At 53.6% G+C, this 14,033-nt stretch overlaps 1 protein-coding gene across 1 annotated transcript; it reads left to right on the plus strand.

The window, feature by feature from the left end:
• The first annotated feature begins 887 nt into the window (after positions 1-887).
• LOC125431232 lies at positions 888-11,770 on the plus strand. The gene is made up of 5 exons (XM_048493993.1): positions 888-2,329; positions 2,394-2,526; positions 5,644-5,782; positions 7,701-7,928; positions 10,266-11,770. The coding sequence occupies exons 1-5, from the start codon at positions 888-890 to the stop codon at positions 11,768-11,770; spliced, it is 3,447 nt and encodes a 1,148-aa protein (XP_048349950.1).
• The last annotated feature ends 2,263 nt before the right edge of the window (positions 11,771-14,033 follow it).

The raw sequence follows: 14,033 nt of genomic DNA on the forward strand, positions 1-14,033 counted from the left end.
CCCACCGATCTGGATTGGACACGTGTTTTCTGAAAAGGTGCTCAATCATGCAGGTCCTAGGAAAACACATGATAAGGGGTCGAGGGAGCGCCAGAACCGGGATGAAACCGTATTCGGCAGTGTTGCTGTGGGGTTTCGTCCTGAAACCCGGGTATTTCGGGTGACTATCATGGGATTATTCGCCAGTGGGGATTCGACTGAGGGTGCAGGGTACCAATGTTGTAATGCATTTTTAAAAGGCCATTTATTGCCCCCTGCCCTCCTTATGGACCTCAAGTACAAATTAAATACATAAGACAAGGAACATAACATATGCAAAACCAACATTTTTAAAAACCACAGTTTAGGACCACTTTAATCAAAGGCAGCCCCTAAATCGAACCACCTTCAGCTGCCTCCTGATGATCGAAAGGGAGGGGCCACGCACTCTTCTTGGAGGAGGCTCCTCTGTAATTGTGGGGCAGCCACCAAGAAGGCCCCTACATGTGTGCATCCAACGGGATTCTTTGCTCGATGGCACGGTCAGGAGGGCCTCTCTGGGTGACCTTAATTCCCAGGCAGGAGGTGTTTGTCCCAAGCCACGTAGCCACTGGGTGTCAGATGTTACGCTGGCCGTGGGTTCCAAAGCTGCCTGCTCCCCCTCTGCAGTGGCCAAAGAGAGTCCAAATGCAAAGTGATGAAGGCTGTCCCTACCACAGTGGAAATGGGGAAGGGGCTCTCCTTGCCACTTTCTGAGGTCTTTAATGCTGGCAGTGACCTCACCTGTGATGTCACAGTGACCCTCCCCTTGCTGCCACTCCTGAGCAGCAGCCTGGTTCAGGAGAAACGGAGGGCAGAAAGGAGGGCAGCGAGGGAGGGAGGGTGGAGCCTGGTTGGGAGGGGCTGCGATGCACCTTCGGCGGCTTCTTCCCCACTTCCTTCGGCCTCGAAGCATCATGGACATTCTGGGCAAAGGTCAAGAAGGCTCGGTCCCCTGCCCGGTCATCGCCAGCAACCCCAGTTTCATCTGCGTCACGGCCAAGTCCCCCCAAACAACTGCCAAGTTTGTGCTCCCCGAGACCTGCACGATCCTGCAGTTCAAGGAAGAGATCGCCAAGCGCTTTGGCTGTGAGCCCAGCCAGCTGGTGCTGGTGTTCTTTGGGAGGCTCCTGAAGGACCAAGCCACCCTCTGGCAGTGCGGGATCAACGACGGGATGACCGTCCACATGGTGATCCGGGCCCAGCAGAGAGACCCGGAAGATCCGCCTCAGCTGCTGCCGTATGCCCCCAGGAACCCCGGATGTGCCCAGGCGCCCTCCCACAGCACCCTCCGTTCCGCCCCATTCGGCCCGAGCGGCCAGGGCTCCTGGGGGCCTCCAGAGGCAACCCTGGCCCACTTGGAGTGGCCGCCGGTGCCCACGTCAGAGATGATCGTCCAGAAGGTGCGGCAGGTGATCCTGGCCAACCCGGAGATCCAGCAACTGGCCCAGCAGGTCCCGTCCATCAGCCACATTCTCAACAACGCCGACATCATGCGGGTCATCTTGGACAAGATGCGGGAGATCATGGACCTGGCCCGGAGCCCTGAGATGATGCCGGACCTGAAGGGTGCGGACCAAGCCCTGGTCAGCCTCCAGAGCAACATCCCCGGCGGGGACAACCCCTTGAGGCAGCTGAATGGGGAGGTGCAGGAGCCCGGGCTGAACGTGGGGCAGGACGGGCCCAATCCTTACGCCACCTTGGGGAGAAGCCCTTGCCAGTACCCGGAGCAGGGCACCCTCAGGGGCCAGGTCCCCCGCCCGGATAGCCAGGACTGCGTGGCCCCCCAGCCTCTGGCCTCTCAGAGCACCACCAGCTTTTGGGGCGACGAGGGCGGCATCTCCAACCGCTGGGTGGGTGTCCCTCTGGGGCCCAGCCCCTCCGCGGCCAGCCTGACGCACTGCTCAGGAGCTGAGCCATTCGGAACGGGGGGTATCCGGAACCCAGACCCCGCCGAGATCCCCCTGATGATCGTGAACCTTTGCAACGCCTACACCAAGCGCGTGATGATCTCCCTCATGCAGAACGCGCTGCTGGCCTCCCAGAACGGGCAGGTGGGGCAGCAGGAGCAGATCAAGGACCAGGTGAGCAACCTCTCCCAGCAGATGCAGAGCCCAGAGATGACGGCGGCCATGTCCAACCCCACGGCCATCCAGGCCTGGGTGCAGATGGAGCAGGGACTGCAGACCCTCCTGGCCGAAGCCCCCGTGCTCGTCCCCTGGTTCATGCTGCGGCTGCGAGGCCTGGAGAACACGGCCGGAGGGGGCCAGGGGGCCGGGGCCCCTTCCTGCCAAGGCCCGGTCATTGCTGAGTAGGGGGGCCGGCCCTTCCACCTCCAGAGGGGCTGTGGGTCTTCTCACCTTCTCAGGCCCCAGAAACCAAACCTGGCCGAGGAACGGAGTCTCTGACGCGGACGGGAGAGCCTTCTGCAGCGGAACTGTTGGGAAAGAACGGAGGCCACCCCCCAGCGGCGGGGGTGAAGCCGAGCCTCGGCCATGGCGGCCGCAGGTGCCTGTGATGCGTGGAGTGGGACCCAGACACTCCTGTGACATAAAGAGAAACCACCACCCCCTCTCCCTTGCTTTGTCAACAGCTCTCATTCCTTTGGGGGAGGCGGGAGCAAGCGTGGGGGGTTGGGGGGCAGGGGTGGGGGCAAGCTGCCTGTGTAACCTCTAAGTTCTGTGGGGCAGAACTTGGAATGAGTTTGCAACAACAAATTTTAAAAACAAAATGGTTTACTTTCTTAACACATAACATCAAACATCAACATTTAACATCACACTTCAAGGTCCTGTTCAGGTTTGCATTTTCAAGTCCTTCTATTTACAGTCTTCTGATACTGCCAAGTCCAATTCTTCTTTGCAAGTGGGCTGGCTCCTGAAGACTCCAAGGGCTTGGTGAACAGGATTCAACATGATGAAGGTTTCCAGGAGAACTCTCACCCATCACAACCACAAAAAGAAAACCCTGAAACAATAAACTCCCACATTTACAACATAGCAAAAATAAACTACCACCTTCCCAGTAGTTCCCAACAACATTGCAGTTACTTTAACAAGGTGTTAAGGGCTTATACAAACCAAGGTCCGAGTCTGGTAGCCTCATCTCCTCCAAACTACATGAGCTCTGCAGCCTCCTGCTGCTTTGAGTCTCCACCCCTTTCTGGGTCAACCCATTCTGAGCATGGGGGTTACACCTGCAGCATCAGGAGGAAAAGGGGGTGCAAGTGAGGGTGGGGCAGGCGGTCATGTGGGGTGGGTCCAAAGATGTCGTTTCTCCTGCCTTTGCCTGCAAAACACATCAGTGGGCAGCTTCTCCGAAGCGTGCTTGTAGCAGATCCTGCAGCATACAGCTGAAGGGACACTCCCACTGTGGAATAGCGCTTGATGCCAACTTTAGGCTTGGAAATTCCTGGAGACTCAAAACATGCAAATTGGTGCCATGCTGTAGCGTGGAGGTTCCACAGTGAGGACCTCGCTCTTGGATCAGCAGAGGAAGATGGGAATGGATCGTCGAAGACTTTCACAGATGGATTCAACTGGTTGTGGTGGATTTTCCGGGCTGTGTGGCCGTGGTCTGGTGGTTCTTGCTCCTAACGTTTTGCCTGCATCTGTAGACATAGTGTCTCATAGACTTCTCTCTGTGATACACCTCTGAAGATGCCAGCCATAGATGCAGGCAAAATGTTAGGAACAAGATCCCCCAGACCACGGCCACACAGCCCGGAAAACCCACCAGAACCAGAAGACGGAAATGTCCTCACTCTAGTTTTTGAGTGTTGTGGTTTTGGTTTTTTTAAAAAAATCTTTATTTACATTGTTAAAATAACAGTGTAAATGAACACTTTTCACATTTAAAAAAAACCATAAAATTATTTCTGCATTTAACAAAACACTGCCCAAACCAGCTCCTACCTAAGCATTTTGATATATAATATTATTATGATTTTTGTTCAAGTCACTGTTAAATAATCCTTAAACAATTTTTCTTCCCTACGAAACTCTGAAGAGATACTGTCTGTGAGAGTGATATATTCCACTTCAGAACTTTTAAAGTTATTGTTGATACCATATTTATTTATTTATTTCTTGGTTGAACTTATATACTGCCCTCCCCCGGAGGGCTCAGGGCGGTGAACAACAAAAGAAAATAGAGCACATAAACCAAAGACTAAAATCCGGTAAATATTAATTAAATTGGCTCTATATAAATAAAATAACCCCACCCCATTAAAACGCAGCATACTAAAATCACCCTTGACTTCTACTCAAGTCAATAAGTTTTCCCAGTTTTTTGTGGTAAAAATTAGGTGCCTCGACTTATACGCGGGTCAACTTGTACACAAGTATATACGGTAATATGTTCTACAGAGTGTGGTAGTTTTTAATGTCTTATGTCCATTTCTTCTTTTGTGCAGGGACTGACCTGTTTGTCGGATGTTATGTCGTGATCTGATCCTGCCCGGGACCTGGGCAGACCCCCCCCCCCCACTCAGTTAAACTATTTTCCTTTTCTCAGACCTGTTATCACCTCGTATTCCACCTGCCATTACAACTTTCTCAATAACATAAAATATAGGTTATTTTGACCCTAGTGGGGGGGAGGTGGTTTCTCCTTCCAGCAGACTGTTGGACTGGGGAGATAACGCCCCCCCCCCGCCCCCGCCCCCCCGGGGACTAGTCAACGGGGTGGGGTGACAGGACATAGGAATGACATGAGATGTAATAATGCTTACAATATTGACTATACTCCATTCTGACAATATAAATCTAAACATTCATTTCCTAATGCTATTCCATAATAAAGAAATCAACTAAAACCCAAGTCGTCTTATACGACTGACAGGCCATTCCATTAATTTCCCAGGTTATTCTACTGCTGACCTCTGAGTTGCCGTCCTCAAACAGCAAAGCAAAAGGGGCGACTATAACGCAAGATTGCTGAACTTGGGATCATTCAAAAAATTAAAAACAATGCCCCCCCACCCCCCGCTGCATAAGACATAGGATTCTTATCTCAATTCAGATAGTAATTTTCTACCCTGCACTATTTCTTGGCATGTATACCCCAGTCTTATAAGATCTAAATGGAGGGATGTAATTGTACCTCTCTATTCTGCATTGGTTAGACCTCACTTGGAATATTGTGTCCAGTTCTGAGCATTGCAATTCAAGAAGGATATTGACCAGCTAGAACAGGTCCAGAAGAGGGCAACCAAAATGGTCAAAGGTCTGGAATCCACGCCCTACGAGGAGAGACTTGGGGAGCCGGGGATGTTTAGTTTGGTGAAGAGAAGGTTAAGAGGTGACATGATAGCCATGTTTAAATATTTGAAGGGATGTCGTGTTGGTGAGGGAGCAAGCTTGTTTCCTGCTGCTCCAGAGATGAGGACCAGGAGTCATGGGTTCAAGGAGCAGGAAAAGAGATCCCACCTAAACATCAGGAAGAACTTCCTGACCATCAGGGCTGTCTGACAGTGGAATGCGCTGCCTCGGAGGGTGGTGGAGTCTCCTTCTTTGGGGGTTTTTAAAGAGAGGCTGGATCAGCATATGTCGGGAGTGCTTTGATTGTGTGTTTGTGCGTTGCAGGGGGTTGGACTGGATGGCCCTTGGGGGTCTCTTCCAGCTCTATGATTCTATGATCTTGGGAACCAAGCAAGGCTGGTACTTGGAAGGAGGACCCCCAAGGGAGACTCTGCAGAGGAAGGCCACAGCAAACCGCCTCTACTTCTCCTTTGCTTTGGAAGCCCCTTGCTGGGATCACCGTACGTTGGTTGTAACTTGGAGGCACTTGACGCACACACACCACACGCACACACAAGCATTTGATTTCCCCTTTGTGCTACCCAAGCTGACTGCAGTGTGCATTGTCACCCTGACTTGCTTATTCACAACAGGGCCCCCCCACCCCCTTCTAATAGGGATCTGAGGGCTCAGGGACCTCCTTTCCAACTGGTGTCTGACCAAAGGGAGATCTGACTGAGGAGAGCAGGCACCCGGAAAATGCCAACGTGTCTCAGTGCTCCTGGACTACGGACCTGACTCTTCTACTGCAGACTAGGACGGCCACCCTTAAAACGATCCTCAAGACACAGCAGCTGTTCCAGCTGACCTGGTCCACCATCCCATTAAACATAAGGATTTGGAAGCGGGCCGTTCCTTTCCATAACTCTCACTCTCTTGCAAGTTTGGCGATAACATCACAAAAGGCGGCTGAGAAGATGCATCAATAACAGTTTCAAATGAGATGGGTTTTAGAATGCTGCTTATGTGAAAAAGGCAAACTCTATGCTGGGGATCATTAGGAAAGGAGTTGATAATAAAACTGCAAAGATTGTCATGCCCTTATATAAAGCAGTGGTGCGACCGCACTTGGAGGACTGTGTCCAGTTCTGGTCGCCACATCTCAAAAAGGATATTGAGGAGATAGACAAAGTGCAGAGAAGGGCAACAAGGATGACTGAAGGATTGGAGCACCTTCCTTATGAGGAGAGGCTGCAGCGTTTGGGACTCTTTAGTTTGGAGAGGAGACGTCTGAGGGGGGATATGATTGAAGTCTATAAAATTATGCATGGATGGTAGAAAATGTTGACAGGGAGAAATACATTGAAAATACTAGAACCAGGGGGCATCCATTGAAAATGCTGGGGGGAAGAATTAGGACTAATAAAAGGAAACACTTCTTCAGGCAACGTGTGATTGGTGTTTGGAATATGCTGCCACAGGGCGTGGTGATGGCCACTAACCTGGATAGCTTTAAAAGGGGCTTGGACAGATTTATGGAGGAGAAGTCGATTTATGGCTACCAATCTTGATCCTCTTTGATCTGAGATTGCAAATGCCTTAACAGACCAGGTGATCAGGAGCAACAGCCGCAGAAGGCCATTGCGTTCACATCCTACATGTGAGCTCCCAAAGGCACCTGGTGGGCCACTGCGAGTAGCAGAGAGCTGGACTAGATGGACTTTGGTCTGATCCAGCTGGCTTGTTCTTATGTTCTTATGTTCTTATGTTCTTATTCTGAGTTATGCATTTTAACTATTTATCACTTATGTATTGTGCACATTGTTTTAGTTGTGGTTTTGTTGTACACCGCCCAGAGCCCTTCGGGGGTGGGCAGTTTATCAAATTTAATAAACAACAACAACAACTTGCATTTCGGAACTCAGTGGTGGATGTGCCTGTGTTTTTGCACCTGGAAAAGAAGAACTGTGTGAATGCCCTCTGGCCCCCCTCACACCCAGGATCCTGGCAGGATGTGTGCCCCCCCCCCCCGCCAGCCCTTTCCGGCAGACCCCCTTCCTGTGTAGCCACATTTAGATCCAGAGAGAGGTTGCTGCTCCTGCAGTTGGAGGCTCTATGGGCTGAATTCTGTCCAGGGCCAAACAGACCTGGGCAAAAGGTCCTGCTGTCTCCAGCCAATGAGCTCAGAGGGCAAGAAGAGTCGCTGGCCACCTGCGGCCCACCCTGGCTGGCTGTCCTCAGGGTGGGATCCCAGCACAAGGTTCACTGGGGCATCCCCCTTTAGGGAGGCTGGTGGTGGGATTTCCTCCCGCAGGCTCAGCAGAGTTCATATCCTTTCATATGAGGCTTTCCTGGAGGAAATGGGAGCTTTGGAGGGTGGGCTGTATGGTTTTGTCCCTTGCTGAAGCCCCTCCCCTCCCCAAACCCCGCCTCCCACAGGCTCCGCCCCCACACCCCCAGCTGTTCCTGGAGCTGCAACCTCAGCATTAGTTCTGCCCCCTCCTGCTGCTGCAAGGCCCTTTGGGACTCCCGTGGGCTCCTGGCACGGGGCTGCTGTCGTGTCGGAATATTTCCGGCATGTCCCAGAGACATCCTCGCCCTCCGCCTTCTTGCCCCCTTGTGCCCCTGTGCTTTTCCCGGCCTGGGTTGACCGCTGGTCCCGGGCAGGTTGGGTCCACTCTCCTCCTGCGGCTGGAGCAGAAGTCCTGCTGAGTCCTGCCCAGAACCTGGAGGAGAAGAAAGGGGGGCTTTGCTGGAGGAACTCAACCTCGTGGGCCGGTTTTGAACCTCTCCAGCTTATGAGCTGGTTTTGTATTGATCTTTTCCTCTTTGAGAGGGAGTTTCAGGCAATTCCCGGGAAACAATCCACATGAGAAACAGGCAACCTAGAAAAGCTTGATAAAACCTGGAAGATATATATATAGACTATAAGAAAAATTGTAATAAATAGGTTTTTTTGTCGTTATAGTAGATTATGTTACACGGTTGGTATTTTATAATTAGTGCATACTAAGAGACTAGGTACAATAGAGTATCTTATGTTATGTTATGTATTACTCTCACGAGTTAGAACATCTAATCTGTATAGTTGTCGTACTTTTTTAAAAATAACTCTGAAGATGGGAAACTCCTCTTCATCTCTTATGAAGATCAGAAGTAAAATGTTATTAACCAGTTAAATCTTTATGTTTAGATAACTTCTTCTGTCACCTTTTTCCTTCTCTCCCCCTTTCCCCTATCCCTCACCTCTATACATCTTTCTTCTTTTTTGCTTCCCTCTCTTATCCTTTCTTGTTACTTTCTCATATCCTATCTCCAATCTTTTCCTATAATCAATGGAAATACAAGTCCCCTCTTGCCTCTAAACTTTTACTCTTGTTTCCTCTTTCTCTCTTACTCTTACTCTCTTCTCTGCTTTCTACTCTCTGTTTCATCATTATCTGCTCTTTTTTTCTGTTGTGTTTTGTTCCCAAATGACAAGTTATGCTAAATGGATGTAATAATTTCTATATATTTTAAACCTAATAAAATTATTTATAAAAAAGAAAGAAAGAGAAACAGGCGTTCCACAGGGGCCACGGCTCAGTGGCATGGAGAGGAAAGACTTTTCATCAAGGCTTGCCCCGAGGTCAGTTAAGTGGCTCCACCCCCCACCCCAATCATCTTTGGGGGCAGGGGAGGCCTTCCTCACAGACCTGCCCCGGGACCTCGAACCACCTCTTCTTCGGGCCTTCTCTCAACCTTCACAGGCCAAGTTTTGGGCTGCCCCCGCCTTCTTTTCCTTCAGGTAAATAATTAATAACACCTCTGGGGACTGGGAGGTATCTGGGGGCTTCAGGATAGGAGCATCAGCAGGGCCTGGATTTTGCAGTAGATCCCAACCCTGTGTGCAAGTCTTTTGATGAGAGGATTGTGTGTTGGGGGGGGGAGTGCAGCTGTGACCTCGTCCTTGTCCCCACAGTGATGCTGAGGGTGGCCAGCTTCACAATGGGGAATTCCAGGTGATTTGGGGGTGGAGACCAGGGCTGGCGGAGTTTGGGGAGGGGAGGTAGGTCAGCAGGGCTGTGAAACCCTCTGAAACGACCTTTTCCTTCTGAGGAAGTGATCCGTATCTTCTGAAGAGCAGTTAGAATTAGAGTTGCCCAATTCAGCCTGGGAAATTCCAGGAGATTTTGGGGTGTTGCCTGTGGTGGAGGGGAATTTGGGGAGGGGCTTCGCCTAGCATCTGTGGCATACCATCGAGCAGGGGTCTTCAAACTATGGCCCTCCAGATGTTCATAGACTACAATTCCCATGAGCCCTACCACTTGGCCATGCTGGCAGGGGCTGATGGGAACTGTAGTCCATGAGCATCTGGAGGGCCATAGTTTGAAGACCCCTGCCATAGACAGTCTGCTCTCCGATGCTGCCATTTCCTCCAGAACGGACCTCTGCTTTTTGCAGATCCACTGTAATTCCATGGTCCACCTTGATTTTGGCAACCCTAGCATCTTTGAGTGATGGTGGAGGGATGGCCAACCTTGATTTTTTTGGGGGGGAGGAGGTTTGAAAGGTTGCAGGAGCGGTACTTTATATCAGGACCATATTTCATCAGCCCCTGCCAGCATGGGCAATTGGCAGGGGCTGATGGGAATTGTAGTCCATAACATCTGGAGTGCCAAAGGTTCGCCACCACGGCCCTAGAGGGATTTCCCAGCAGTGGTCCCTGGTTCTCTGTGAGGTCAGCAGTGATGCTGCAGCCCCTGCAGGAGCACAGAGAGGAAAGGACAGGTCAGCAGCAGCAGCAGAGGGCAGAGGAGGACCATGAAGGAACTTGCCAGGTTGTGAGTGGGCAGACAAGAAGGGCACCATCTCACTGGCACTCTGGCCTTGGCTAGTGTTGAGACCCAGTGGCCCCTGGCAACCGCTCACCCACCCACCCACAGGGGGAGAAGAGCCCTTCCCGGATTCTCCTTGGACCTCTGCTCCTCCGGACGGCACCACCACCAGCAGGCCTCTGAGCAGCCATGGCGGAGAAAAAGAAGCCCCCGAAACGGAAAGCTGCCAACCTCCACGTCATCAAAGTGACGGTCAAGACCCTGAAGCGCAAGGAGCAGTTTGACGTCTCCGAGGAGACCCTGGTGCAGGACTTCAAGAGGCAGCTCTCCGAGCGCTTCAACACCCCCCCGGAGCAGCTGTCCCTGATCTTCGCGGGCGAGATCCTCCAGGACCAGAACACGCTGGTGCAGCACAAGGTGGGCGACGGGTCCAAAGTCCACCTCTTCATCAAGTCCCAGAGGAGGCCCCCGGGGACCTCGGAGCCGCCAAGGAGCGACGCCCCACCCGGCCTGACCTTCTTGCCGGCGGCGCTCCCCAACGTGATCATCTCCAGGGACCTCCCAGAGCAGAGTCTGGACCTGTCGGAATGGAACGGCCAGCCGGAAGAACTGGTGGCCTCCTGCCACGAGCTGGTGGCCCAGACCATGGAGACCCTCTTCCTCCCCATGTCCACGCTGAGCCTGGACGCCTCCGCCTTGAACAACAACCCCCTTCTCTTGGGCTTCCTCATCGGGGTCACCAGCATGAACGTCCTGGACTTGAACGCCACGGACATGTTTGACTTTGTGAACGAGGCCCAGGAGCAGGATGTGACCTGGCAGGAGCTCATCAGGGAGGTGATGCAGAACCTCTTGGGGGACACCGAGCAGGTCCGGCAGATGATCCTGTCCATCCCCCAGATGCAGCAGCTGGCTGAGCAGAACCCCGAGATCGTCCACATCCTCAGCAACGTGGACTTCCTGCAGGAAATGACCGATGGAGCCACCAGCCCGGCGGTGATGGACGAGATCATCCGGAACCACGACCGGGCCCTCAGCAACCTCGAAAGCATCCCGGGCGGGTACAGCGCGTTGCAGCAGCTGTACCAGGACATCGAAGACCCCATCCTCAATGCCGTGCAGGCCCAGTTCCAGGGCGGCCCCCCAGAGAACAAGCCCCCCTCCGGGCCGGTCAGTCCCCAGGCCAGGACAGAGAACAGAGAGCCTCTGCCCAACCCTTGGGCTCCCCAGACCAACAGCAGCGGCGACAACCTCTGTAACGGCTCCAGCAACAGGCTGGGGCCAAGCTACAACCTGAGACCCAGAGTCAGCAAGCCCGAGACCCTCCAGAACGTGGACTCTCTCCCGGGCAGCGACCTCCCTCCTCCTCAAGGCCGGGTCCAGCAGCCCCCGCCCAAGCTGGCCAAGATCGAGGCTGCCGCTCTTCTGAGCAACCCCCGAGCGCTGCAGGCCCTCCTCCAGATGCAGATGGGCCTCCTGGCCCTCGCACGGGAAGTGCCCGACTTCCTCCAGGCCTTGTCGGACCCGGACGTGGATCCTGAAAGCATGGAGGACTCGGAGGGAGGAGAAGAGAGCCTTTCCTCCGACGACAGCAGCTCCAGCTCAGAAGACGACGACGACAACGACGAGGAGGGCCAGGAGTTGGGCAGCGACAGGTCCAAAGCAGACAAAGAAGAGGAGCCCATGGAGTAGCCCCGAGGAGGGCAGCTGAGAGGACGGACGGACGGACGACGTCCCCAGCTGAGAGCTGATTGACACAGAGGGCCATATCCGGGCAGCCACTGGGAAGCCGACCCCTGCCCACGCATCCTAGCCACAGAGTTTCCTTTGCCTCTTGTAGGGTCACCTGACTCACTAAAGTCCGCACGGTGGATATTACCCTGGCGTGTGACCATACTTCTTTGGCCAATGCGGACCGCTGTGCTCGGAGGCGGGGCCGGGAGGTCCCACGGATCACCTGCAGAGAAAACACCCCCCCCCCAAGATGCCCACTGGCCGTTCGAGAAACACGCTCCCCCTTTCTCTTGCACCGCTGAGTCACATTTTTGGGGGAAACAACGTCCTGGCTCCGTTCTCCCACGGGCCCCAAAAGCTGTGTGACGGGAGCCCCGATTCGGTGCCCTCTGCCCACCCCAGTTTAGGGATGCCAGCTTCCACAGTTCTCCGGAGCTCTCTCAGCCCCACCCACCTCACAGGGTGTTTGTTGTGAGGGCAAGGAGATTGTCAGCCCCTTTGAGTCTCCTTACAGGAGAGAAAGGGGAGATATAAATCCAACTCTTCTTCTACTTCTACTTCTACTTCTACTTCTACTTCTACTTCTACTTCTACTACTTCTTCTTCTTCTTCTTCTTCTTCTTCTTCTTCTTCTTCTTCTTCTTCTTCTTCTTCTTCTCCTCCTCCTCCTCCTCCTCCTCCTCCTCCTCCTCCTCCTCCTCCTCCTCCTCCTCCTCCTTGTAATTACAACTCACTCCAGCCTGCAGGATCAGGGTCCTGAGAAAAATGGATGCTTTGGGAGGGGTTGTTCTTCTTCTTTCTTCTTCTTCTTCGTGTTCTTCTTCTTCTTCTTCTTCTTCTTCTTCTTCTTCTTCTTCTTCTTCTTCTTCTTCTTCTCCTCCTCCTCCTCCTCCTCCTCCTCCTCCTCCTCCTCCTCCTCCTCCTCCTCCTCCTCCTCCTCCTCCCCCCCCCGAATTACAACTCATCTCCAGCCTGCAGGGATCAGGTCCCCTGGAGAAAATGGATGCTTTGGAGGGGGGGGGGTTGTGGGATTGAGGTCCCTGCCCTCCTGTGGCTCCGGCCCCAACCCTCCTGGAGTCTCCCAACCTGGGTCTGGCCACCCTATGCCCTACCCCCCACTGGTGGCCAAGCAAGACCTGGCAGTCCTAACTCAGTTGGCAGTTTGGAGTCCTCCTACGGCTTCCTGGCAGTGCTGGGGGGGGAGTGCTGCCCAGGGGGCGGAGTGGGGCCCATCTGGGCTGGCACTGGGAGGAGGCCTTCCAGCATCTACGTCTTTAACTTGCAGGCTGCCGGGTTGCTCTTGATGTTGCCAACCTCCAGGGGAGGCCTGGAGACGGCCAGAAGTGACAAATAATCTCCTGACGGCAGAGACCAGTGTTCCCCTGGAAAGAATGGTGGCTTTGGCTGCCGGTGGCTGTTGCGAGGGGGCTCAGGGGGGCTGGTGTCCTGGGCCCCACTCCCTGTGGACATGTGGGAGCACATTGCAGGGCTGCACCCCCCCCCCCAACTGTGTCCCCCGCCTTTAACTACCTGTGGAGTCTGGAGCAGAGCACCGTTGATCTAGCTCTAAACTGCAGGCTTGTTCAACAGCAGCCCTGCCTCAAACTCTATGGGGAGTTGGGGGTGGGGCACAGTTGCCAGGGGGCAGGGGGCAGCTGGGGTGCAGGGGTGGCACCTAGGATGAGCCCTGGGCACCATTTTACTCAGCGACACACTCCTGGTTGACTCTAAGTCAGGGGTGCCCAGCTCTGGTGCTTCAGAATGTTCATGGGGTACAATTCCCATCAGCCCCTGCTGGCACAGCCAATTGGCCATGCCAGCAGGGGCTGATGGAAACTGTAGTCCATGAACATTCTGAAGCACCAGAGTTGGGCACCCTTGCTCGAAGGCAGGAGTCTTCAAACTATGGCCCCCCAGATGTTCATAAACTACAATTCCCATCAGCTCTGCCACTTGGCCATGCTGGCAGGGGCTGATGGGAATTGTAGTCCATGAACATCTGAAGGGCCATAGTTTGAAGACCCCTGCTCTAAGGCATTATACTCTGCTGAGCTTCCTCCTTTTCCCTTCAGGCTCCTCTCCCCAACCTCCAGGAATTCCCCAGCCCAGAGGTGGCAACCCAGCAGGGACTGCCATAACCGGGGGCTTGAGGGGTGTGGAATCTCCCCCCTCCCCTCCATTTTGAAGGGGCAGGTTTTCAACTGGGCCGAAGTGGGGGGAG

Source organism: Sphaerodactylus townsendi, linkage group LG04, assembly GCF_021028975.2.
Source record: "Sphaerodactylus townsendi isolate TG3544 linkage group LG04, MPM_Stown_v2.3, whole genome shotgun sequence".
NCBI classification, from domain to species: domain Eukaryota; kingdom Metazoa; phylum Chordata; class Lepidosauria; order Squamata; family Sphaerodactylidae; genus Sphaerodactylus; species Sphaerodactylus townsendi.

Excerpts from the sequence above, each read along its gene's own strand:
- LOC125431232 (XM_048493993.1), top strand. The coding sequence starts at position 888 with ATGCACCTTCGGCGGCTTCTTCCCCACTTCCTTCGGCCTCGAAGCATC. Across the intron at positions 2,330-2,393 it reads CAAGGCCCGGTCATTGCTGA|AAACCAAACCTGGCCGAGGA; the intron begins GTAGGGGGGCCG and ends CTCAGGCCCCAG. Across the intron at positions 2,527-5,643 it reads CTCGGCCATGGCGGCCGCAG|CTCTATGATTCTATGATCTT; the intron begins GTGCCTGTGATG and ends GGTCTCTTCCAG.